At 49.6% G+C, this 26,329-nt stretch overlaps 1 protein-coding gene across 1 annotated transcript; it reads left to right on the top strand.

Moving 5' to 3' along the window:
• Positions 1-51: 51 nt before the first annotated feature.
• On the top strand, positions 52-25,665 carry LOC120317545 (rab GTPase-activating protein 1-like). Its single transcript, XM_039364218.1, has 13 exons — positions 52-222; positions 6,138-6,194; positions 11,307-11,544; positions 12,795-12,999; positions 14,243-14,417; positions 16,315-16,472; positions 17,462-17,572; positions 18,318-18,384; positions 18,492-18,594; positions 20,375-20,544; positions 20,745-20,919; positions 22,688-22,781; positions 25,119-25,665. The coding sequence occupies exons 1-13, from the start codon at positions 217-219 to the stop codon at positions 25,663-25,665; spliced, it is 2,106 nt and encodes a 701-aa protein (XP_039220152.1). The 5' UTR covers positions 52-216.
• Positions 25,666-26,329: the final 664 nt, after the last annotated feature.

Genomic DNA, 26,329 nt, shown 5'->3' with positions numbered 1-26,329 from the left:
CCCGCGGGCCGCCCCTGCTGCCCTCCCGCCCGGCGCCGGAAGGGGCACGCACCGCTTCCGGCCGGGCCCGGTCACGTGACTGGGGTTGGGAGCGGGGCGCTGGGGCGGCCTCCTGACAGAGGCCTGTCAGTGGCGGCGGCGCTGCTGCTCCTCCCGCGGCGGGCGAGAGGGGAGGCGGCGGCGGCGGCGGTGGTGGCGGCAGCCCGGCCGATCTGGATGAGGGTGAGCCGGATCGGAGCCCCGTCGATGAGGGGCGCCGGAGGGGGCGGGGCCGGTGGCGGGGGAGGGGAGGAGCCCGGCGAGTGGGCGGGGCTCTTCAGCCAGGCTGGGGAGGGGGAGGCGGAGGAGGGTCACGAGGATCGAAAAATCAGCGAAGGCCAATAAGGGGGAGGGGTCTATTTTGGCCCCTCCCCTTGGGGGGCCACGAAGGGCCCCGACATCCCTTCTGCCCCCCCCCCTTTGCTCCAGCCAGAATCGGGGCGCCGCTTTGTGGGGGGTGAGCCCTGATTGATCCTCACCCCGCCCAGGGCTGGGCGTTCCTTAGATGGGGGACCACCAGGAGATCCCAAGGCTGGCAGATGGGTTGGGACTTGCCCCAACTCCTCTGACAGCCTTGGGATCTCCTGGTGGTCCCCCATCCAAGGAACGCCCAGCCCTGGCTGTGATCAGGAGGAAAAGGGAGCAGAGATCCTCACCCCGGCCAGGGCTGGGCGTTCCTTAGATGGGGGACCACCAGGAGATCCCAAGGCTGGCAGATGGGTTGGGACGTTGGGGCGGGGGAAAAGAAATGCCCCAACTCCTCTGCCAGCCTTGGGATCTCCTGGTGGTCCCCCATCCAAGGAACGCCCAGCCCTGGCCATGATCAGGAGGAAAAGGGAGCACAGATGCTCTCCCTCCCCCACCTTTCCATGCTCCCCGCCCAAGGAATAGATATTTCCATTTTATGTATTGAGCGTAGGCGCAAACTTTCCATACATTCATCCCGATTGGAGTTTGACTCCAAGGCTGTTTTATATTTATGGTTAGTGACAAAGAGGGGAAGCTTGGCCAGCAAATCCCCCCCCCCCTTGCCTGTTGTTACTGGGAAGAAACAAGGAAGGCGTTGTGTCTTTTGGTTATTCTGTATATCCTTTCAAACTTACCAAAGCGCTTCCTACTGAATTGGCTACTTATTTACGTCTTGTGCGTTTGTTTATCATCAGAGGACTCCCAGTTTATAAACACAGACACATATACATAATCTATGCACACCCACACACATATATTTGCACAGGATGTGTTTGGGTGTGGCGTGCGTCTGTTTTTCCCTCTCGTTCTCCCTCCATATGTATGTGTGTGTGTGTGTGTGTGTGTGTATGTGTGTCTTTTGAGCTGGAATCTTTTGTGCTTTGGCTTTTGAGAAATGGCAAGAGTGTTTATCACGATCAGTATGCTGCCATTGATATGTGTGGTGGGAGTGTTGGAGTGTGTGGGGGTCCTTGGTGCTCTCTGAGCTTGGTGGTTGTCTTCCAGACATTTCATGACCCAACTAGTTAACGTCATCAGTGCATTGTGGATTGTGTTTATGTCATCAGTGCATTGTGGATTGTGTTGGAGGGCTATGAGGGTGTTTGTGTGATAAATTTCTTTTGAACAGCAATTGGGAAGATAACCCGCATATAATTCCACCAGGCCTGCCTTGATTGCATGCAAGAAACTCAGCTGTTCTAGGGAAAACTTCTAAATGTTGTTATTCATGCTGGCGAGGTCTTTGCTTTTTATAAAGCAATGTTTCCTAGAGTCATTTTTCTTCCCAAAACAAAAATGATACAAAGTTCCATCATTATGCTGATGAATTTTATTCTGTGGATTAATATAGATTAACTTGGAGCTGGCTGTTATGGTAAATTCCACTGAAAAGAAATGTGGAAGGAAACCTAATTATTACGGTTTGTTCTAGTTGTGACAGCTCTTCTACTAAACCTCATAGTTTGCATGTTGTATGAAATTGCTCTTGTGTAGAAATTTAATAAAAATGCTGAACTGTATGTAATATGCTTTTACTAATACTGGTGATCTGTTCTCCACTTTTGGATGCTTTTGACATCGAGGGATGCTTTTAAAGGTGATTGTGAAATCTGATTATTGCTAATATTAATTGTATAATGATAGCCCATATTCCAGTGTAGGAATTTAATCTATTCAATCTCAGAGACTGATAGAGTTGGAAAAACTGCTTAAATAGATTTCACCGTTTTTACAAGGATTGCCTTTTGTGGTTTCAAAAGTTAAGAAAAAGGAAGGGGTTGAACTCTAGAACACTTCAGATTTTTCAGATATTACCTAATGAGCCTCAGAAATTGCAAAAGGCTATTGTGTAAAAAAGCATAAAAAAAAAAAGCATTGTGTGCTCTTCATCCAGGAACAGACAATAATAAATACATATACACGATCTATGACTCAGACTCTTCGCCTTTTCCTGCTATATGTGCAAAGCAATGAGAGCTGTCAAAATAACCAATACATTATTAGGGAGAGCCGTTGGGACGGGCGTGCGAAATTAAATTCATGTTTTAAAACAAGACAGTGGGATGTTTTACTGTGCTGGTAAATAGTTCCACCTGGAATCTCTGCTCTACAAGGAAGGCAGATGAAGTACTCCACCGATAGATTTCAGGCTTTTTAAATATCCGTGTCTAGTGATCAGCCCCACGATGGCACCAGCCTTATCTGGAGCCGATTCTATTAGTAATTCTCCAAGGCTGGATTTTGTTTGTTTGTTTTCTTTTGATTATTTTTTTTTATTCTGTTTGTGGACGCCAGGGTTTAGATCAGTGGTTCTCAACCTGTGGGTCAGGACCCCATTTGGGGTCGAACGACCATTTCACGGGGGTCGCCAAACAACGCAGTCCGCCATTTTTCCCCCCTTTTCCTTAGCTGTGCTACTCCCTTTTATTCTATTGGCTTTTGAAAGCCAATAGAATAGACTCTCTTGAATAGAGTCTAATTCGATTGGCTTTCAAAAGCCAATAGGAATTGTCCAGGCTATCTCTGCCCTGCTGAGCCCGCCAAAAGTCCCATTCTACAAATGGTGCTGCACCAGTTGAGTTGTCCTCGACTTACGACCGGTTGAGTAGTCCTCAACTTACGACTGGTTGGGGTCACGGCATTAAAAAGGTTAAGAACCACTGGTTTAGATGGCCAAATAAACCAGGTTGAAAGCAAGCCATTCTCCATCAAAACAGTGCTTTCACTCAGCACAGGCAGTCCTCGATTTACAGCGCTTCGAACAGTGACAGTTCGAAGTTGCAATGGCCCTGAAAAAATGACTGATGACCATTTTTCACACGGCCGTTGCAGCAGCCCCCTGGTCACGCGATCGGAATTCAGACGCTCGGCAACCGATTCATATTTATGACGGTCGCGATGCCCTGGGTGGGGTCACGCGATTCCCCCTTTTGCGACCTTGTGGCGAGCAAATTCAACGGGGAAGTCAAATTTGGGGAACAGTCACGTTACTCCTTTAACAACATAACAACTTTGGCAAGAAAAATCCTAAAAGGGGACAAAATTTGCTCAACAAATGTCTCACTTAGCAGCCACAGAAATTTTGGGCTCGGTTCGCAAGACTAAAAGCTTGGTTTTGAGAGCATTACTGGTGTGTGTGTGTGTCCCAGTAACTCCTTCCGCCGACTTACAGCAGTTGCGTTCCTTCTACAGGCAGGCCTCAACTTACAACAATTCATTTAGTGACCGTTCCAAGTTACAGTGGCCCTGAAAAAAGTGACTTACAACCATTTTACGACCGTTGCAGCGTTCCCCCCCCCATGGTCAAGTGATCAAAATTTGGACGCTTGGCAACCGGTTCGTATTTATGACGGTTGTGATGTCTTGGGGGGGGGCAGGGATCACGTGATCCCCTTTTTGTGACCTCCTGGCAAGCAAAGGCAATAGGGAAGCCGCTTTAACCGTTCAGCTCCTTTAAATTTCAATCCTAATTGAACCGCCGCAGCGATTCGCTCGGCGCAGGTGGCAAGAAAAGTCACAAAGTGGGGCAAAAACTCAGTTGGGCACATTGTTCACTCGGCAGCCTGAATTTTGCCCTGAGTTGTGGCCGTCGGGCGAGGAGGACTGCCTGTGCTTCTTTTGGCGCTGTTTAAATGGAAACGCGTCCGAACGGGAGCAACAGGATTTACTAGCCTCAAAATACGACAATGAAATTTGAAGCCGTGCGCCAGTCATTTGGCCTTCGGTTTCCTCCCGTGGATGGACTGAGTCAGACTTGCAGTTCAGCAGGCGCCAGGGATTGAGACGAGTAGAATTTTGGAGAAGAAGCTAAATGTCTATGGAGATTCTCCATCATCTAGGACCCGGTTGTCCCAAGTATGCTTTTTCTTGAGGCCACTGGACTTTCTTATTTTTCTTCGAAGACGTTTCGCTCCCCATCCAAGAAGCTTCTTTGGGTTCTGACTGGATGGTGGGGAAGGGAAGGATTTATACTCCTTGCAGACCGCTGGTCCTTTGCCTCCTTTTAGAGCAGTGGTTCTCAACCTTTTTAATGCCGCGACCCCCTAACCGGTCGTAAGTCGAGGACTACTCAACCGGTCGTAAGTCGAGGACTACTCCACTGGTGCAGCACCGTTTGCAGAATGGGACTTTGGGCGGGCTCAGCAGGGCAGAGACAGCCTGGACCATTCCTATTGGCTTTGGAAAGCCAATAGAATTAGACTCTACTCAAGAGAGTCTATTCTATTGGCTTTCAAAAGCCAATAGAATAAAAGGGAGTAGCACAGCTGGGGAAAAAATGGCGGACTGCGTTGTTTGGCGACCCCCGTGAAATGGTTGTTCGACCCCAAATGGGGTCCCGACCCACAGGTTGAGAACCACTGTTTTAGAGCGGGGGTGTACAAACTCAATTTCATTGACGCCTGCATCAGCATTGCGGTTATCCTGGGGGGTGGGTGGGTAGGTGTCACCAGGGTGGGCGCGGCCTACTGGGTGGGCATGGGTGGAGTGTGGCCTACTGGATGGGCGTGGCCAGCTCTACATCGTTTGCATCAAGGGTGCCTGTGGGGGCCTGGGCAGGAAACCACGTTGCGGGCCGCATCCGGCCCCCAGGCCTTGTGTTTGACGTGTCTGTTTTAGAGGGTCGTTGATGCCACCTGGAGGCTTGTCCGTGCCTTCTGGGTCACCTGAGCAGTGCAAATGGGTGTGGAGCCTTCTTGGAGCTGCCGAAAGGATTTGTGTTGTAGAGGGGGAGGCGTACGGCGTCATCTCTCTCCACTCTACAACACAAATCCTTTCCACAGTTCCAAGAAGGCTCCACACCCATTTGCACCGTTCAGGTGACTGAGGACACAGACCAACCTCCAAGTGGCCTCAACGACTCTCAGAAAAGAGCGCAAACGACCAGCGGTCTGCAAGGAGTATAAATCTTTCCAGTCCCCGCCATCCAGTCAGAGCTGAAGAAGCTTCTGGCGTGAGAAGGGAAACATCTTCGAAGAAAAATAGGAAAGTCCACTTGCCTTTGGGGAAGCTAGTAAAATCTGTGCTTCCTTCCCACCTTGGATTGAGAGAGTTTTTTCTCTCCTGCTCAGCCGGGGGTTTCCCGAGTTGCGAAGGTTCTTGGGGTATTGAATTTGGTGGCCAGGTTTAAGGCTATGCCAGTACAGTAGTCCTTGACAAGCAAGTTCAGAGAGCACTGAGGACTCCATAGTTCTCCTCCTCCTCTTCCTCCTCCTCCTGCTCCTCCTCCCTCCCTTCAGCTTCCCCTTCTCCTCTTCTCTCTAAACCCCATTGCCTTCTAGCACTGATGACGTTACCTAGTATGGTAGGGAAACGTCCGGAAGGAAGAAAGCAAACTCAGAGAGCACCGAGAATCTTCAAAAGCCCCGCAAAAGTCTAAAATTGAACTTCTTGGCTGGCCTGCGCTGGGGATCCCCCCCCCTCCCTCTTTCTCAAAGCCCTCCAGCAAGGGACGACAATGATGGTGCCGTTCGTCTTTTCCAGGTGCGTCGTCCTCCTCTTCCAGCCCACCTCTGCTCCACGCTTTCCTTTTGAAAGAAATGGATGACAAGGCCTCGGTGGGCAAGATCAGCGTCTCGTCCGATTCCGTGTCCACTCTCAACAGTGAAGATTTTGTCTTGATTTCCCGACAGGAAGATGAAACGCCCTCCGCCAATAACGGTAGCGATGACGAAAAGACGGGGTTGAAGGTAAGGGGGCGGGGGTTTGGGGGGGGGCTTTGAGAGGGGTCGGGACTGTAGCTTTTCTGCAACGGGCGCGCGACGGCCCGGCTGCCCCATTTGCTTTTGCAAACGCTCCTGGTCGCCACCCCCCCGATTCCAGGCTGGAGAATATTCCCATGGACGCAAGCGGCCCCGGACTTAACAGCGGTTCATTTAGGGACCGTTCCAAGTTACAACGGCACTGAGAAAAAGGGGACTCGGGAACGTTTTTCAGACTTCACGACCGTTGCAGCGTCTCCCCCCCCCATCACGTGATCAAAATTCAGACGCTTGGAAACTGACTCGTGCTTATGACCGTCGCAGCGTCCCGGGGGGGAGTCACGCAGTTCCCCTTTTAGCGACCTTCTGACTATGGGTTAACCGGATTCACTTAACTTGATGATGATGATAAAGTTGGAAGGGACCTTGGAGGTCATCTAGTCCAACCCCCTGCTCAGGCAGGAAACCCTACACCATTTCGGACAAATGGCTGTCCAGTCTCTTCTTAAAAACTTCCAGTGTTGGAGCATTCACCGCTTCTGGAGGCAGGTTGTTCCACTGGTGAATTGTTCTCACTGTCAGGAAGTTTCTCCTTAGTTCCAGATTGCTTCTCTCCTTGATTAGTTTCCATCTGTTGCTTCTTATCCTGCCTTCAGGCGCTTTGGAGAATAGCTTGACTCCCTCTTCTTTGAGGCAGCCCCTGAGATACTGGAACACTGCTATCATGTCCCCCCTCATCCTTCTCTTCATTAAACTAGAACAGTGGTTCTCAACCTTTTTAATGCCGCAACCCCCCAACCGGTCGTAAGTCGAGGACTACACAACCGGTCGTAAGTCGAGGACTACTCAACCGGTGCAGCACCGTTTGCAGAATGGGACTTTTGGCGGGCTCAGCCGGGCAAAGACAGCCTGGACAATTCCTATTGGCTTTTGAAAGCCAATCGAATTAGACTCTATTCAAGAGAGTCTCTTCTATTGGCTTTCAAAAGCCAATAGAATAAAAGGGAGTAGCTCAGCTAAAGAAAAGGGGGGAAAAAATGGCGGACTGCATTGTTTGGCGACCCCCGTGAAATGGTCATTTGACCACAAATGGGGTCCCGACCCACAGGTTGAGAACCACTGGTCTAGAATGCCGCAATAAAACAGTGTAATCAAACCCTTGATGACTCCAAAACAGTTAGCGGCTCCTGTAACTACAAGAGCTCAGGATGATCAGAAACCCGTTGCGTTGTTGGCCACTCTCTGGCTGGGCTTACATGTCACAGTAAGCCAGGAGTGTGAGAATCCCTGGCATATCCTAGCCTGTGAGCGAAGCCCTTGTCACTTTTCGGCGTGATTTAAATCTACAGGTTGTGTTTCCAGTTCGCGCTAAGCCTTTGCTCTGTTTGATTTGGGCTTGTGAAATTGCAGCAACCTAGCCAAGTGATTGCTTACGTAATAACCCCGATGAGTAAACCACGGCTTAGACTCTTGCAATTTACACACACACACACACAGAGACACCCCCGCCATTCTCCAAGGCCTCTTGCCATCCATCTCCATTTAAGTCACATGGCCTCCCCTTCAGCCACACGTTCAGCTTTGGACAACACTAAACCACACCAGGGACCGGATATGGCTGGGGCGTGTTATCACAGTGGCAGAAGTGTCAGAAAACCTTGTTTGTTGAAAGACCGGTTTTAGAACCGCCAATAAACATTTGGTTGTTATTTGCTTAGTTGAGATACGCTTGCCACCCTCCTCGTTTGCAGCCAGAGTTTCTGGCTTCTCTCCTGCCTCTGACCTTGAAGGAATCATGGCGATGATGCCCAGATGTTTCCTGTTTCCCAGTTTCCTCCCCGTCTCCAAAGGAATTGTGTTTGAAGAAGGGCTTGGCCTGGGGGCCCTTTCTGAAAAGCAACTAAGGCCCAGCTCTCTGCTTCTCTTCTGGTACACCCCAAAAGGAGTGGCTGTCTCTGCTCTGCTTGCAGTAGGGAGCCTCAGCTGGCAGGGAGGGTCAGGGCTGGATGCAATCTTTGGAAAGCATGCATGCCCCCCAGCGATTGTCGCTGCTTATCTGGGCCAACCGCAGCCGGAGAGGAACTGCTGGAATTTGAGCCTGCAAGTCACGGCAGCCCTGCCTGGTTCACTTCAGGGAAGACTGGAAGTTAGTCACAGGCCTCAGTCGAGAGAGCAAGAGAGATGGGCAGGTAGGCAGGCAGGCAGGCAGGTAGAAAGAGAGAGAGACAGAGAGAGACAGAGAGAGAGAGAGACAGAGGGGTAGGTAAGTAGATAGGTAGATAGAGATAGGTAGATAGATTTGATGGAGAGGTAGGTAGGCAGGCAGACACTCACAAAGAGATAAAGGTAAATAGACAAAGAAGGTTGATAGATAGATAGATAGATAGATAGATAGATAGATAGATAGATAGATAGATAGATAGATAGATAGATGACAGATGGATTATAAATGGATAGAGATAGATAGATGCGATAAATAGATAGATAGATGGATTATAGATAGATAGATAGATATAGATAGATATAGATGAGATAGATGACAGATGGATTTTAGACAGGCAGACAGACAGATATAGATAGATGACAGATGGATTATAGATAGAGATAGATGAGATAGATAAATGCGATAGATAGATAGATGACAGATGGATTATAGATAGATAGATGTGATAGATAGATAGATAGATAGATAGATGATAGATGACAGATGGATGATAGATAGAGGTAGAGAGATAGAGATAGATTAGATAGATGACAGATGGATTATAGATAGATAGATGAGATAGAGATAGATAGATAGATAGATAGATAGATGACAGATGGATTATAGATAGATGGATGGATGGATGGATGGATAGATAGATAGATAGATAGATAGATAGATAGATAGATAGATAGATAGATGACAGATGGATTATAGAGAGATAGAGAGATAGGGATGATAGAGAGATAGATGATAGATATAGAGCAGGCATGTCAAACTATCAGCCCATCACATTGCCGGCAATGGGGAAAAAGTCGCGATACATTGCGTGACGTCACAAGTTTGTCATGCCTGATATAGAGAGATGGATGGATAGGTAGGTAGGTAGATAGGTAGATAGATAGACAGACAGACAGACAGACAGACAGACAGACAGACAGAGCAAGGCATTGGATGCTCAGGCGATGCCCTTCTCCCTCTCGGCCAGCCTAAGGGAGGGAAAGACCAGCTTAATGGCGGTTGCCTCTTGTGAGGCAGCTGGGTGGGGCTCCTCTTGGCAGGGAGCAGGCAATCACGCCCAGCCCCTCCAGCCAGCTCCCCAAGTGCTTCTCCCCGCCGCCCGGCCTCCTCGTGCCTTCCTTGACCCCCCCCCTGGAAATTGGAGGGCTGCCAGCTGCCCGTTGCCACCGCCCCATGAAACTTGGCATGGAGGTCCCTGGCCTCTCCCTTGCTGCAGACCCACTCCCAGCCGCTTCCAGCCCAGCCCCAAAGGCAGGAACCCCGCCTGCTTCCCCCCCAAAGCCCTTCCCTCCCTTCTGACTGCATTTCTGCTGCTGTGGGTGGCTGGCAGGGAGGAATTTTAACTCGACAGGCCCACTGGGAGAGGCCTTTGCCCATCCCTCTCCCAGTGGGGTGACTCCTTCTCGCATGGAATGTCCTGCTCGCCCTGTCAAAAGTGGGGTTTTTTTTATATATTTTGCAAAGGCAACTGGAATGATTTTTATTTTTATTTTATTTTTTTGGAGGAAAAAGAAAGACGTTTCGCTTCCTCCCCTGGAAGCTTCACCAGTTCGGTGGGATGCTGGTGGGAGGTGGAAGGACAGTTACCGACCGTTGAGATTAGTCTATGGGGGTGTGTGTGTGGGGATGCAAAGGTTGTTTTTCCAGTCGATTGTGCAATTCTGGGAGGGCCAATCATGAAGTCACTTTTTTTCAGGGCTTTGAACGGTCGCTAAAGAAATGGTTGTAAGCTGAGGACAACACGTGGAAGCCAGACTTTGTATTCATATTTCTCATAAATCTAAGCACGATATGAAAGAAGATGTTGAGACTCTGGAAAGAGTACAGAGAAGAGCAGCAAAGAGGATCAGGGGACTGGAGGCTAAAACATACGAGGAAATATGCATACAAAGTTTGGCTGTCCAGTCTCTTCTTAAAAACTTCCAGTGTTGGAGCCTTCACCGCTTCTGGAGGCAGGTTGTTCCACTGGTTAATTGTTCTCACTGTCAGGAAGTTTCTCCTTAGTTCCAGGTTGCTTCTCTCCTTGATGAGTTTCCTTCCGTTGCTTCTTGTCCTGCCTTCAGGCGCTTTGGAGAATAGCTTGACTCCCTCTTCTTTGGGGCAGCCCTGAGATATTGGAACACTGCTATCCTGTCCCCCCTTGTCCTTTTCAATTCCAGCAACCGTTCCTTATATATTTTAGCCTCCAGTCCCCTGATCGTCTTTGTTGCTCTTCTCTGCACTCTTTCTAGAGTCTCAACCTCTTTTTTTACATCATGGTGACCATCCTCGGGACACTGCGACTGTCCTAAATACGAGCCAGTTGCCAAGCGTCCCAATTGTGATCCCGTGACCACCAGGGTCGTAAGTGTGAAAAGTGGTCCTAAGTCCCTGTTTCCAGTGCTGCTGTAACTTGGAACGGTCACTAAATGAAGTGTTGTAAGCCAAGGACCGCTTGTATTCTTTTACGACTGCACGTGCAAGGTTTCTTCTCCTTCTCCTTCTTCTCCTTCTCCTCCTTCCCCTTCTCCTCCTCCTCCTCCCCCTTCCCTTCTTCTTCTTCTTCTTCTTCTTCTTCTTCTTCTTCTTCTTCTTCTTCTTCTTCTTCTTCTTCTTCTTCTTCTTCTTCTTCTTCTTCTTCTTCTTCTTCTTCTTCTTCTTCTTCTTCTTCTTCTTCTTCTTCTTCTTCTTCTTCTTCTTCTTCTTCTTCTTCTTCTTCTTCTTCTTCTTCTTCTTCTTCTTCTTCTTCTTCTTCTTCTTCTTCTTCTTCTTCTTCTTCTTCTTCTTTTTTCTCTCTCTCTCTCTCTCTCACACACACACATTCACATACACACACACACTGGTTCTCTTGGGGTGCCTGGCTGAGATCCTCCACCGGTGCTTTCTCTTCCCCCCAGATCATAGGCAATGGGAGCGAGCAGCAGCTGCAGAAGGAGCTGGAGGACATCCTAATGGACCCCCCCATGGAGGAGCCCTCCGACGACCGGGAGGGGGGGGAAGAGAGCCCCACCCAGGACGGAGAGGGGGAGGAGCCGGTTCTGCTCGAGGCCTCCGCCTCCTCCACCATCAACCCCGTGTCCGTGACGGGACCCGCCAAGCCGGAGATGAGGCTCCCCGTGAAGGCAGCCCAGGGAGGTGAGCTGGGCAATGCCGGAGGAGACCCCAGGGATGGAGAGCTGGCTTCCATTCTCATTTTTTATTCCCTCGGAACATAAAACGCGAAGACAGAAAAGCAAACTGTAGGGGACAGAGGGAGGGGAAAGGAGAAAAGAGCAGTGTGGAGAGGAGGGGGGAGCAAAAAAAAAAAAAAGGCATGGATATCAAATCTCAACTTTTTTACATTTCCCTAGGCCAGGGGTAGGCAACCTCGGCTCTTTTATGACTGGTGGACTTCAACTCCCAGAATTCCTGAGCCAGCATGGGGGAACTATGGCCCCTTCGTGACTGGTGGACTTCAACTCCCAGAATTCCTCAGCCAGCATGGGGGAACTATGGCCCCTTCGTGACTGGTGGACTTCAACTCCCAGAATTCCTGAGCCAGCCACGCTGAGGGGAAAGGGAGAGGTTTCCAAGCTGAGCCATGCTGGCTCAGGGATTCTGGGAGTTGAAGTCCACGAGGTCATGAAGGGGCCAAGATTGCCTACCCCTGCCCTAGTAGTATGAACTAGGCCAGGGGTAGGCAACCTTGGCTCTTTTATGACTGGTGGACTTCAACTCCCAGAATTCCTGAACCAGCATGGGGGAACTATGGCCCCCTCATGACTTGTGGACTTCAACGCCCAGAATTCCTGAGCCAGCGTGGGGGAACTGTGGCCCCTTCGTGACTTGCGGACTTCAACTCCCAGAATTCCTGAGCCAGCATGGGGGAACTGTGGCCCTTTCATGACTGGTGGACTTCAACTCCCAGAATTCCTTAGCCAGCATGGGGGAACTATGGCCGCCTCATGACTTGTGGACTTCAATTCCTCAGCCAGCATGGGGGAACTATGGTCCCTTCATGACGCGTGGACTTCAACTCCCAGAATTCCTGAGCCAGACATGCTGAAAGTGAGAGGTTTCCAAATTGAGCCATGCTGGCTCAGGAATTCTGGGAGTTGAAGTCCACGCGTCATAAAAGAGCCAAGGTGGCCTACCCCTGAACTAGCCATTTGTATATGAACAAATCGATCTACTCAGTAATGCCCAAAATCAAAGGATCATTTTTTTTGCCTCCCACCTCAAGCACAAAGTCCAGAAGTGGTTTCCAAGTAGAAACAGACGTACTTATATCCTTTTCTTCGATCGAAACAGTCCCGCTGGATTTTTGACGGTTCATAAAAGGCGTTTCTTGCTCTCCCTTCCTCTGCTGACTCCTTCCTTCCTTTTTTTCCCCCCCGGCCTGGCAGATTCGGAGGAGTCCAGCCCCTTCACCCCGGTGGCCGATGAGGACAGCGTGGTCTTCAGCAAGCTGACCTACTTGGGCTGCGCCTCCGTCAACGCCCCCCGGAGCGAGGTGGAGGCCCTGCGGATGATGGCCATCCTGCGCAGCCAGGGCCAGACCTCGGTGGACGTGACGCTCTCCGTGCCAAACGTGTCCGAGGGTACTGTGAGGTAGGCACCTGCCTTCTCCAGGACGTGGCTCTACCGCCTCTGTCGGGCCCTCGCCTGGCCGTCTTTGCGCCGGGGGCTTTCCTGCTCTGGGATGGCACTTGTAAAGTTGCTCTCTCTCTCTCTTTCTTTAAGAAGAAAGGACCAGGATGGCAGCCAGTCCTGACTACTTAAGCAGGGGCTGCCTGTCGCGGTTTTAGGGAGGCTTTCCCTGTTGGGAGGGTCCAAATACTTGGGGCTACCCACAGCCAGTCGCTTGTTTTAGCATAACCCTGGATGAGGGATCTGCAGACTTGGCAGCTTTAAGAGTTGTGGACTTCAACTCCCAGAATTCTCTCATCTCGTCTCGTGTCCTCCCCTCCTCTCCTCCATCTCTCCTCTCCTCTCCTGTTCCTTTCTTCCTTCCCTAGTTCATACCCAGGATATTTTCCTTTTCTTTCCCTTGTCTTCCCCTTCCTTCCTTCCTTCCTTCCTTCCTTCCTTCCTTCCTTCCTTCCTTCCTTCCTTCCTTCCTTCCTTCCTTCCTTCCTTCCTTCTTTCCTTCCCTTGGCTTGCCTTAGCTTGCCTTGCCTTGCCTTCCTTCATTCCTCCCTCCCTTCTTTCCTTCCTTCCTTTCTTTCCCTTCCCTTCCCTTGCCTTCCTTCGTTCCTCCCTCCCTCCCTCCCTCCCTTCCTTCCTTCCTTCCTTCCTTCCTTCCTTCCTTCCTTCCTTCCCCTTCCCTTGCCTTGCCTTGCCTTGCCTTGCCTTCCTTTGTTCCTCCCTCCCTTCCTTCTTTCCTTCCTTCCTTTCTTTCCCTTCCCTTTTCTTCCCTTGCCTTCCTTCGTTCCTCCCTCCCTCCCTCCTTCCCTTCTTTCCTTCCTTCCTTCCTTCCCTAGTTCATATCCAGGATATTTTCCTTTCCCTCTTCCTTCTTTTCTTTTCTTTTCTTCCTTCCCTCCCTAGTTCATACCCAGGATATTTTCCTTTTCCTTCCTTTCCCTTCCCTTCCTCTTCCTTTCTTTTCTTTCCCCCTTCCTCCCTCCCTGGGAGTTGGTTCACAAGCCTTAAAGATTGCCAGGTGTGGAGACCCCTGCCCTAGGCCAGTGGGGAGCTGCCTCTGTGCTTTAAAACATCTGTTGGGGGAAATGAACGAGTATAATTACGAAGCCGGAGGTTCCGGGGGAAGGAGGAAGGATTCGCAAAGCGGCCCGTCGGCTCGCTCTTTACCCCCCTCGCGTGGGTTTTCCTCCCCTGCCCCCCCCCCCAGGTTGCTGGAGCCTCCAACCAACACCGAAATAGCCAACTACCCCATTTACAAGATCCTGTTCTGCGTGCGAGGTCACGACGGGACTCCCGAGAGCGACTGCTTCGCTTTCACAGAAAGCCATTACAACTCTGAGCTCTTCAGAATTCACGTCTTCCGATGCGAGATCCAGGAAGCGGTAAGTCCAACGGGTGGAGCTGCGTGTGTGTGGGGGGGGGGCTGGGGTCCCTCGGCAGGAAGCAGGTGAGGAGATCTGCCTTCCTTTAGTTGGAATGTGAGGTTGGACTTCTCCCTTCTCCATCCTTTATTCTCCTTCCTCTACTCCTGCCTCCCCTTCTCTCCTCTCTTCTCTCTGTTTTCTTCTTTCCTTCCCTCCTTCCTCTCTTCCATCCTTTCCTCCCTTCCTCTCCTCTCCTTTCTCTCTGTTTTCTTCCTTTCTTCCATCCTTCCTTCCTCTCCTCCTCTCTCCCCTTCTCTCCTCTCTCTACCTTCCTTCCTTCCCTCCTTCCTTTCTTCCATCCTTTCCTCCCTCCCTCTCTTCTCTGTTTTCTTCCTTTCTTCCATCCTTTCCTCCCTTCCTCTCCTCTCCTTTCTCTCTGTTTTCTTCCTTTCTTCCATCCTTCCTTCCTCTCCTCCTCTCTCCCCTTCTCTCCTCTCTCTACCTTCCTTCCTTCCCTCCTTCCTTTCTTCCATCCTTTCCTCCCTCCCTCTCTTCTCTGTTTTCTTCCTTTCTTCCATCCTTTCCTCCCTTCCTCTCCTCCTCCCCTCCCCTCTCCTTTATCTTTTTTCTCTCTCTCCTTCCTTCCTTCCTTCCTTCCTTCCTTCCTTCCTTCCTTTCTTCCACCTATCCTTTTCTCTCTTCCTCTACTTCTCCTCTTTCTCTCCCCTTCTCTCCTCTCTCTCTGTTTTCTACCTTCCTTCCCTCCTTCCTCTCTTCCATCCTTTCCTCCCTCCCTCTCTTCTCTGTTTTCTTCCTTCCTTTCTTCCATCCTTTCCTCCCTGCCTCTCCTCCTCCCCTCCCCTCTCCTTTATCTTTTTTCTCTCTCCTTCCTTTCTTTCTTCCACCTATCCTTTTCTCTTTTCCTCTACTTCTCATCCTCCTCTCCCCTCCTCTCCTCTCCTCTCTTTATCTTCTACCTTCCTTCCTCCTTCCTCTCTTCCATCCTTTCCTCCCTCCCTCTCCTCTCCTTTCTCTCTGTTTTCTTCCTTCCTTTCTTCCATCCTTCCTTCCTCTCCTCTCCCCTTCTCTCCCCTTCTCTCCTCTCTCTACCTTCCTTCCCTCCTTCCTTTCTTCCATCCTTTCCTCCCTCCCTCTCTTCTCTGTTTTCTTCCTTTCTTCCATCCTTTCCTCCCTGCCTCTCCTCCTCCCCTCCCCTCTCCTTTATCTTTTTCTCTCTCTCCTTCCTTCCTTCCTTCCTTCCTTCCTTCCTTCCTTCCTTCCTTCCTTCCTTTCTTCCACCTATCCTTTTCTCTCTTCCTCTACTTCTCCTCTTTCTCTCCCCTTCTCTCCTCTCTCTCTGTTTTCTACCTTCCTTCCCTCCTTCCTCTCTTCCATCCTTTCCTCCCTCCCTCTCTTCTCCTTTCTCTCTGTTTTCTTCCTTCCTCTCTTCCATCCTTTCCTCCCTCTCTTCTCCTTTCTCTCTGTTTTCTTCCTTCCTTTCTTCCATCCTTCCTTCCTCTCCTCTCCTCCTCCCCTCCCCTCTCCTTTATCTTTTTTCTCTCTCCTTCCTTCCTTTCTTCCACCTATCCTTTTCTCTCTTCCTCTACTTCTCATCCTCCTCTCCCCTCCTCTCCTCTCCTCTCTTTATCTTCTACCTTCCTTCCTCCTTCCTCTCTTCCATCCTTTCCTCCCTCCCTCTCCTCTCCTTTCTCTCTGTTTTCTTCCTTCCTTTCTTCCATCCTTTCCTCTCCTCCTCCCCTCCCCTCTCCTTTATCTTTTTTCTCTCTGTCTTCTTCCTTCCTTTCTTCCACCTATCCTTTTCTCTCTTCCTCTACTTCTTCTCCTCCTCTCCCCCTCCCTCCCTCCCTCCCTTCTGCCCCCTCCTCCTCCTCCTCTTCTTCCTCTTCATCTCCAGGTGAGCCGGATCCTGTACAGTTTTGCAACCGCTTTCCGCCGTTCTGCCAAGCAAGTCCCTCTTGCAGCCCCGGTTACTCCCGAGATGCCGGACAGCGACATTTTCACCTTTTCGGTCTCGCTGGAAATCAAGGAGGACGATGGGAAAGGCTGCTTCAGGTATCAGCTTCCCGTTGAGCATTTGGCGAGGCTTCTGATTTGACGGGCCCTGGGCAACCTTCCCCTCCAGAATCAGATTCAAGGATTTTAACGTGCAGCTGTTTCGGGGTGTACATTTTGCATTATTCTTGCAAAAAAAAAATCAGTCTTGGTAGAAAGTGATTAAATTCTCATTGCTACTGGCCATTATTTAGAACTACATTTTTGTAACACTAAAGCTGTTTTTAGTTTTCTAACTCTCACAAGTCTGGCCAGTTTATACTGCCTGACTGAGCCAAAGAAATGTGAACAGATTCTTCAATTAATTATCCTAGGCCAGGGGTAGGCAACCTTGGCTCTTTTATGACTGGTGGACTTCAACTCCCAGAATTCCTGAGCCAGCCTGGCTCAGCTTGGAAACCTCTCCCTTTCCCCTCAGCCTGGCTGGCTCAGGAATTCTGGGGGTTGAAGTCCACCAGTCATAAAAGAGCCAAGGTTGCCTATCTCTGGCCTAGGCCTAGGCCGCTTTATGACTAGTGGACTTCAACTCCCAGAATTCCTGAGCCAGCAAGGCTCAGCTTGGAAACCTCTCCCTTTCCCCTCAGCCTGGCTGGCTCAGGAATTCTGGGAGTTGAAGTCCACTAGTCATAAAAGACCTAAGGTTGCCTAGCCCTGTCTTAGGTCTTCACACGGGGTGGGGAAATCTTGGCTTGTTTTCTCTCACCTTTCCCTAATCCAGGAAGCCAGGATTGCAGTCCAGAGGCGCTGGGTTGTGGGGAAGGTGGCTTGATCAATTAGCCTGCCTCAGGTTTCCTTTTCTCTGACCTCATCCTGACAGCCCGGTGGAAGCTAAACAGATGATGATTTAATAGCTCCTTGAATGAAATGTGTCTCCCTGTTTACAAAGTCAGTTGGATGACAAGGGGGAGACCCATCTGGAAGTCCCCTGGGGTGCCTCGACATTGGGAGACTTTGAACTTCGCCTTTTTTGGTTTCCCTTCCCTCCCCAGTGCCGTTCCGAAGGACAAAGACAGGCAGTGCTTCAAGTTACGGCAAGGAATCGACAAGAAGATTGTCCTCTACGTGCAACAGACCACGAACAAAGAGCTGGCCATTGAGAGGTAAGGCAGCACCTGTCGGGCCTCGGCCCTGGCGCTTAAGGCCGAGGCAGGTGAGAGAACGATCAGGGGTGTCCAACCTTGGCGACTTTTAAGACTGGGGGACTTCAACTCCCACGCTGGCTGGCGCATTTTGGGAGTTGACGCCCCCAAGTCTTAAAATTGCCACGGTTTGATAACCCCTCCTCGAAATATTTCATTATCTGCTATCCCCAAGGTTGCTTTTTCACGCGGCATCTGGACTCTTTCTTGTGTTTCTTTGAAGACCTTTCGCTTCTCATCCCAGAAGCTTCTTCAGCTCTGACTGGATGGTGGGGAAATGGAAGGATGGATACTCCTTGCAGACAGCTGGTCATTTACCTTCCTTTAGAGCAGTGGTTTTCAACCTTTCTAATGCCGCGACCCCATAATACAGTTCCCCATGTTGTGGTGACCCCCAACCACTTATACATCACCGGGTGCCAGGGCCGTGGCCAAAGAAAAGGGGGAAAAAATGGCGGACAGCCTTGTTTGGCGACCCCCGTGAAATGGTCGTTCGACCCCAAATGGGGTCCCGACCCACAGGTTGAGAACCACTGGTCTAGAGAGTCCTTGAGGCCGCTTGGAGGTTTACCTGTGTCCTCAGGGTCACCTGAGGGGTGCAAATGGAAGTGGAGCCTTCTTGGAAGGGCTGAAAGGATTTGTGTTGGGAGGACTCTACCGGGGGGTCGGTCCGTCTTGCCAACCTCCTTCTCTTTCATGTTTGCAGATGTTTCGGCCTCCTCCTCAGTCCCGGCAAAGACGTGCAGAGCGGAGACATGCATTTGCTGGATTTGGTAAGTCACCCTCCTTTCCCCCACCTCATCTGAACATGCCCCCTCCCTCCCCGCCACCTGCTACGGGGCGTGCTGTGGTCCATCCCGGCCTCTCTCTGTGCTTCTAGGAGTCCATGGGGAAAAGCTCGGATGGGAAATCGTACATCATCACCGGGAGTTGGAACACCAAGTCTCCGCACTTCCAAATTGTGAACGAGGAGACGCCCAAAGGTTCGTCAGAGTCTGGGCGGCAGGGCCACCCCAGTCCGTAGGGCAGTGATGAAATATGGTCCCCCCACCCCCCCACCCCCAGAGAACCCCAGAATAGAGGCTGGACCCTGCAGGTCACCTTCGTGGAAGATGCAGGCCAGGGGATCCACACACGGAGTGGGACAACTCGCCACAGCCAACTGGCCAGGGGCTAACTTGTCATGGGACAACTCGCTCTGGGACAGTTCAGCAATTCAATTTCATTATCTAAGATAATTAAAATATTATTTTAATTTTTGTCATTCACATTTCATTTTCTCCCTTTTTTGGCATCCTTTCTTTGATGATTCTGTGCCACCGTTTGTTTGATATTAGTGTAACTCTTGTCCCGTGGTGAGTTGGCTATGTTGAGTTGGCCATGGCGAGTTGGCTATGTTGAGTTGGCCATGGCGAGTTGGCCATGGCGAGTTGGCTATGTTGAGTTGGCCATGGTGTGTTTGCTATGTTGAGTAGGCCATGGCGTGTTGGCTGTGTTGAGTTGGCCATGGAGAGTTAGCCATGGAGAGTTGGCTATGTTGAGTTGGCCATGGCGTGTTGGATAAGTTGAATTGCCCATGGAGAGTTGGCTATGGAGAGTTGGCCATGGCAAGTTGGCTATGTTGAGTTGGCCGTGGCGTGTTGGCTGTGTTGAGTTGGCCATGGAGAGTTGGCTATGTTGAGTTGGCCATGGTGTGTTTGCTATGTTGAGTTGGCCATGGAGAGTTGGCTATGCAAGTTGGCCATGGCAAGTTGGCTATGTTGAGTTGCCCATGGCGTGTTGGATAAGTTGAGTTGCCCATGGCGAGTTGGCTATGGAGAGTTGGCCATGGCGAGTTGGCTATGTTGAGTTGGCCATGGCGTGTTGGCTATGTTGAGTTGGCCATGGAGAGTTGGCTATGGCGAGTTGGCCATGGAGAGTTGGCTATGAAGAGTGGGCCATGGAGAGTTGGCCATGGAGTATTGGCTATGTTGAGTTGGCCATGGCGAGTTGGGTCTCGGAGTCCATGGACAGCTTCTTGAAACTCCCAGTTTCTTTCCCAGGGTTTCCCTCCCCGTTTTTATGGCAAGTTGAGTAGTGACAGAAGCTAGCGAGCCTCTTAGCAATTCAACCTTGACATCAGGAGTTTTTTTGGCCAGCTTGAAGATGCTGCTGTGGACAGAATCTGCCCTGCTCTTCACTGTCCAGCCGCAGCTCATTCTCTAACCATTAGGTTTTGCCTCCCTCCTCCACTTCCTCCTCTTCCTCCTCCACTTCCTCCTCTTCCTTCTCCATTTCTCCTCCTCCACTTCCTCCTCTTTCTCCTCCACTTCCTCCTCTTCCTTCTCCATTTCTCCTCCTCCACTTCCTCCTCTTTCTCCTCCACTTCCTTCTCCATTTCTCCTCCACTTCCTCCTCCACCTCCTCCTTCACTTCCTCCTCTCCTCCTCCTCCTCCACTTCCTCCACCTCCTCCTTCCCCCACCTCCTCCTCCCTCCACCTCCTCCACTTCCTCCTCTCCTCCACTTCCTCCTCCTCTCCCCCACCTCCTCCACTTCCTCCTCCACCTCCTCCTTCCCCCACCTCCTCCTCCATTTCCTTCTACTCCTCCACCTCCTCCTGCTCTACCTCCCCCACCTCCTCCTTCACCTCCTCCTCCTCCTCCACTTCCTTCTACTCCTCCACTTCCTTCTACTCCTCCTCCTCCTCCTCCCTTCTACTCCTCCACCTCCTCCTGCTCCACCTCCCCCACCTCTCCTCCACCTCCCCCCGCCTCCTCTGCAGACCAGGTGCTCTTCCTGACCACAGCGGTGGACCTGGTGATTACGGAAGTGCAGGAGCCCGTCCGCTTCCTCCTGGAGTCCAAAATCCGCGTCTGTCCCCCGAACGAGCGGCTCTACTGGCCTTTCAGCAAGAGAAGCTCCACGGAAAACTTCTTCCTCAAACTGAAGCAGGTGAGACCTCTGAGCTCCCCCCCCCTGTTGGGAAGGGAGGGGGTGGGGTCTATTCCACTCTGATTAAAAAAAGAATTCAAAGAAATGAAAGCGGATGGCTCCTGTCCCAAAGGGAATGTATAGGCTTTGGGTTCCCGGGGCGTTTGTGTTCCGCTTGGGACCCAATCCCCCCCCCCCCCGACGGCTGTTGTGTTGCTCAGATCAAGCAAAAGGACCGCAAGGCCAGCACCGACACCCTCTACGAAGTGGTCTGCCTGGAGAGCGAGTCGCAGAAGGAAAGGAGGAAAACCACAGCCAGTCCCGCCCTCCGGCTCCCCCAGTCCGGCTCCCAAGGCTCCATCATCCCCTCCCCGCCCGAGGATGACGAGGAGGAAGGTGAGGAAGGCTGGCTTTTCCAGGGTGGTCCCTTGCGAGGGGGCAGGGGGGTGGGTGGGCGGTGGGCTAGCTGCAGCTTCGGCAAGAGGTTTGGGGCGTGTCCGTGTCCCTCCCTCCCTCTATAAGATGGATCGGTCCTAAAACGCTCTGCCCCACGAGAGGCCGGGTTTCGGTAGCAGTCTTCCCATGTCTGAGGGGCTGTCACAGAGAGGAGTGGGACAACCTGTTTTCCAAAGCACCTGAAGGTCGGACAAGGACTAACGGATGGAAACGGATCGAGGAGAGATTCAACCTGGCAATACGGAGGAATTTTCTGACAGTTGGAACAATGAACCAGGGGAAGAGTTTGCCTTTAGAAGTTTCATCGCTGGAAGCTTTCAAGAAAGGACTGGACTGCCATCTGTTCAGAAATGGCGTAGGGTCTCCTACTTGCGGGGTTAGACTAGATGACCTACAAGGTCCCTTCCAACTCTGCTACTTTCTAATTCTATTCTAGTCTAGTCTATTCCACTCCACTCCATTCCATTCCATTCCTCTATATTCTATTCTACTCTACTCCACTCCACTCCATTCCATATTCTACTCTACTCTGCTCTGTTCCGTTCCATTCCATTCTATTCTATTCTATTCTTATTCCATTCCATATTCTATTCTGTTCTATTCTATTTCTCTCCTGCATTCTATTCCATTCCACTCCTCTCCTCCCCACTCCGTTCCATATTCTATTCTATTCTATTCTATTCTATTCTATTCTATTCTATTCTATTCTATTCTATTCTATTCTATTCTATTCTATTCTATTCTATTCTATTCCATTCCACTCCACTCCACTCCACTCCACTCCACTCCACTCCACTCTATTCTATTCTATTCTATTCTATTCTATTCTATTCTATTCTATTCTATTCTATTCTATTCTATTTTATATTCCATTCCATTCTATTCTATTCTATTCTTTCTTATTCTATTCTGTTCTATTCTATTCTATTCTATTCTATTCTATTCTATTCTATTCTATTCTATTCTATTCTGTATTTTATTTCTATTCCATTCCATTCCACTCCACTCCACTCCACTCCACTCCACTCCATTCCATTCCATTCTATTCTATTCTATTCTATTCTATTCTATTCTATTCTATTCTATTCTATTCTATTCTATTCTATTTTATATTCCATTCCATTCTATTCTATTCTATTCTATTCTATTCTGTTCTATTCTTTATAAAATTTAGGGTAACTCTGGGCAGCTTACATATAAGCTACAACACTAGCACTGATGATGTTACCTAGCTGGGCTAATGAAACATCTGCAAGGAAACCACCAACCTCAGAGAGCACCAAGGGCCCCTCATTTCAACTCCGAGTTACAAATATTCCCCTCTGTTAATGCTGGAACAGCAGCTTGCCTTCAGAACATGTGGGAGATTCATCCCGGGAAGTTTTCAAGAAAAGACCGGACCGCCATCGGTCAGAAATGGTTCAGGGTCTCCTGCTTGGGCAGGGGGGGAGGGGTTGGACTAGATGACCTACAAGGTCCCTTCCAACTCTGTTATTCTATTGTAAATCACCCAGTTTGGTCTCCACGAAAGCCGCCCAGCTGCAGCAGAGGCCGCTCCTTGTTTCTGAAAGGGACACCTGCTTTGGATTGGGGCAGGAAAGCGGGCTTCGGGCAGGCACCCGTGGATGAGTGGCTCCCAACTGGGGGTGGGGTTACTTTGTTGGCTTTCCTTTCCCCCCTCCCTGAGACGCCGCCTCCTATTTTGCAGATAATGACGAGCCTCTGCTCAGTGGCTCAGGGGACGTCTCCAAAGAGTGTGCGGAGAAGATCCTGGAGACGTGGGGAGACCTACTTTCCAAGTGGTAAGCGCTCTGCTTCCTGCATCCACGTTCCAGAAATCGTCCTGGTTGGAGAATCCAGTCAGGAGAAGGGAGGCATGTAGGCAAAGTCCCAGTGCAGCCATTCCCCACAAGCCTTGAGGGCTGAGAGTAATTACTTGTGAGCAAAGAGGGGCCATCGCAACCCTCCTTCTGTTCAGCACTTTCTTACATGAGTAGAATAGAATAGAGAATGAATAGAATAGAGAATGAATAGAATAAAGAATGAATAGAATAAAATAGAATAGAGAATGAATAGAATAGAATAGAGAATGAATAGAATACGAATGAATAGAATAGAATAGAGAATGAATAGAATAGAGAATGAATAGAATAGAATAAAGAATGAATAGAATAGAATAGAATAGAGAATGAATAGAATAGAATAGAGAATGAATAGAATAGAATAGAGAATGAATAAAATAGAGAATGAATAGAATAGAACAGAATGAATAGAATAGAATAAAGAATGAATAGAATAAAATAGAATAGAGAATGAATAGAATAGAATAGAGAATGAATAGAATAGAATAGAGAATGAATAGAATAGAGAATGAATAAAATAGAGAATGAATAGAATAGAGAATGAATAAAATAGAGAATGAATAGAATAGAACAGAATGAATAGAATAGAGAATGAATAGAATAGAACAGAATGAATAGAATAGAATAAAGAATGAATAGAATAAAATAGAATAGAGAATGAATAGAATAAAATAGAATAGAGAATGAATAGAATAGAATAGAGAATGAATAGAATAGAATAGAGAATGAATAGAATAGAATAGAGAATGAATAGAATAGAATAAAGAATGAATAGAAAATGAATAGAATAGAATAGAGAATGAATAGAATAGAATAGAATAGAGAATGAATAGAATAATGAATAGAATAGAATAGAATATGGAATGGAGTGGAGAGGAGAGGAGTGGAATGGAATGCATGAGAGGAATAGAATAGAATAGAATAACTTTATTGTCACTTTTAATGTACATTAATACATTAAAATGAGATTTCGTTGTATACAGCTCTCATAGGTAACTACCTCCAATATACACTGCATAAATATGACAACAACAACAACAATAATAATAATCCTACATACACACATACATACAGTCTAGTTCGGATGCATGCATATATATGGCGAGAAAAACAAATCTTGCCAGTTCACCAGACGGGTGGCATAGGGAACAAAGAGGAGGGAGGCAAGGCTGGGGCAACAGCACGCGTGCCCATAGAGAGGGCTCCGAGTGCCGCCTCTGGCACCAGTGCCATAGGTTCGCCACCACTGGATTAGTCTAAAGAAAAGAAGAAGCAGGGGTGACATGAGTGCAGTTATTCCAGTATTTGAGGGGCTGCCACAAAGAAGAGGGGGTGGGGTCACATTATTCTCCAAAGCCCCAGAGGGCAGGACAAGAAACAGTGGTTGGAAACTGATCAGAGAGAGAAGCAGCCTGGAATTAAGGAGAAACTTCCCAACAGGGAGAATAATTAACCAGTGGAACAGCTTGCCACCAGAAATTGTGGGCGCTTCATCCCTGCAGATTTTTTAAGAAGAGACTGGGCAGCCACCCGTCTGAAACGACATAGGGTCTCCTGCTCGAGCAGCGGGGCTGGACTAGAAGACCTCCAAGGTCCCTTCCAGCTGTATTCTATTCAGGTCCCGGCTGAGCTGCCATAAAGAAGAGGGAGTCAAGCTATTCTCCAAAGCACCCGAAGGCAGGACAAGAAGCAACGGGTGGAAACTAATCAAGGAGAGAAGCAACCTAGAACTAAGGATACACTTCCTAACAGGGAGGACAATTAACCAGTGGAACAACCTGCCTCCAGAAGCAGTGAATGCTCCAACACTGGAAGTTTTCAAGAAGAGACTGGACAGCCATTTGTCTGAAATGGTATAGGGTTTCCTGCCCGAGCAGGGGGTTGGACTAGATGACCTCCAAGGTCCCTTCCAACTTTACTATTATTATTATTATTGATTATCGCATAGTCAGCCAGATGTTCAGACTGGATTTGGCATTTTGTCTACCTATCGAGTCCTTACCCAGGACCTGGGATAGGCAGATGTGGATGTTTGATGGTATTACAGATATCGTCGCAGGATGGAAGCAGTTCCTAGTAAGGCCGCCTTTTGCAATTGACTAATAGCGAATTTGTCAATGCCAATGGTGTTCAAGTGGTGCTACAGTTGTTTTGGGATTGCACCTAAAGAGCCTATTACTATTGGTAGTAATAGGCTCTACCAATAGTAATAGGCTATTATTATTATTATTATTATTATTATTATTATTATTATTATTAAGGGCCCTCTTTTCCCAGGCACTTGAACCTGAGCGTGCGACCCAAAGCCTTGTCTGCCTTGGTGAGGAGCGGCGTCCCCGAAGCTCTCCGTGGAGAAGTGTGGCAGCTTTTGGCAGGTTGTCACAACAACGACTTTCTGGTGGAGAAGTACCGGATTCTCATCACAAAGGTGGGTGTGTCTGCGAACACGGGCTGGGGCAGGAGATCTTTTCCCAGTGGCCCTGGGTCGGGGGGCCTCTGGAACCCCTTGGCAAAGCAAGGAGGCTGGTCCTGGGACCGACCGACGAGCACGTGGAATACCATTTTGGAGGCATTTTTAAGGCAGAGTTTCAGTGAATCTGCTCAGCGCCCGCACAGCCGTCTTCGGGTTGAAGTGACCACAGTGTCGCCTCTCCCCTTAGCGAGGACGTTGCGCTTCCCGCCCCTCTCTTTCCGGTCTCCGGCTCGGAAAGCTGCTCAACTGTCTCAGTTTCCCGGGGGTGGGAGGGTGATAAAATCCCATTCCCATTCTTGGAACATGCCGCTGCATCTGAGGTTTTGCGAGGCACGCACGTTGAATTTTTAGAGGAGACGACGGAGCCTGCGTCAAAGGTAGCCCAAACAATGGGGACGGAAAAGTGAAGGGGGTCAAATCGGTCTTGAGTGTGTGACCTTTGGAAGAAGCACATGTCTTAGGTCTGTGTCTGTGTGTGTGTTGAACAATTGCATGCCTGCTTTTTCTTTCACCGTCCGACGTTTCAAATTTAGGGCACGTAGCAAGGTCAGGGGAGACACAGCCGCGCCTATAAGCAGCTTTTGTTTCCTAGTTGCTCAGCAGGAATCTGGTTCAATTTTGGGGAGACAGCACCAGCTTCTGGGTTGTGTTTAGAGCCACTCTTTCGTCTTGTCTTTGCCGTTCCATTTTCCTTGCCTACGTTTATTCAGCTGCGCGTGTATTTTAAAAAAAACCCCATGTTTAAAAAGATGGTGTCGAGGCCACTCTACGTCAAATGCGTGGCTTTAAGAGCCGCAGCCGGTGGGAGAGCGCAAAAACGGGACTCGGTTCCTATCCCAGGTCCACAGTCCAGAAGCATTGCTGAGGTGGGGTCTCAGATGCAGGAGGGGGGTGGCCCACACGGGGCCTTTGACCCACCCCAGAGGTTTTTTCCAAGGATCCCTGGAGAAGGCCTTTGTGATTTGCCATGGGGAGGGCTTCCATCTTGGGTGCAGTCGGCAGCTTTGGTGCTTTC

The sequence above is a fragment of the Crotalus tigris genome, unplaced genomic scaffold, assembly GCF_016545835.1.
Source record: "Crotalus tigris isolate CLP2741 ecotype Arizona unplaced genomic scaffold, ASM1654583v1 scf7180000019692.1526454, whole genome shotgun sequence".
Taxonomy (NCBI): domain Eukaryota; kingdom Metazoa; phylum Chordata; class Lepidosauria; order Squamata; family Viperidae; genus Crotalus; species Crotalus tigris.
Note: the sequence above shows the minus strand (reverse complement) of the source record. Positions and strands in the feature narration are given on the sequence as shown.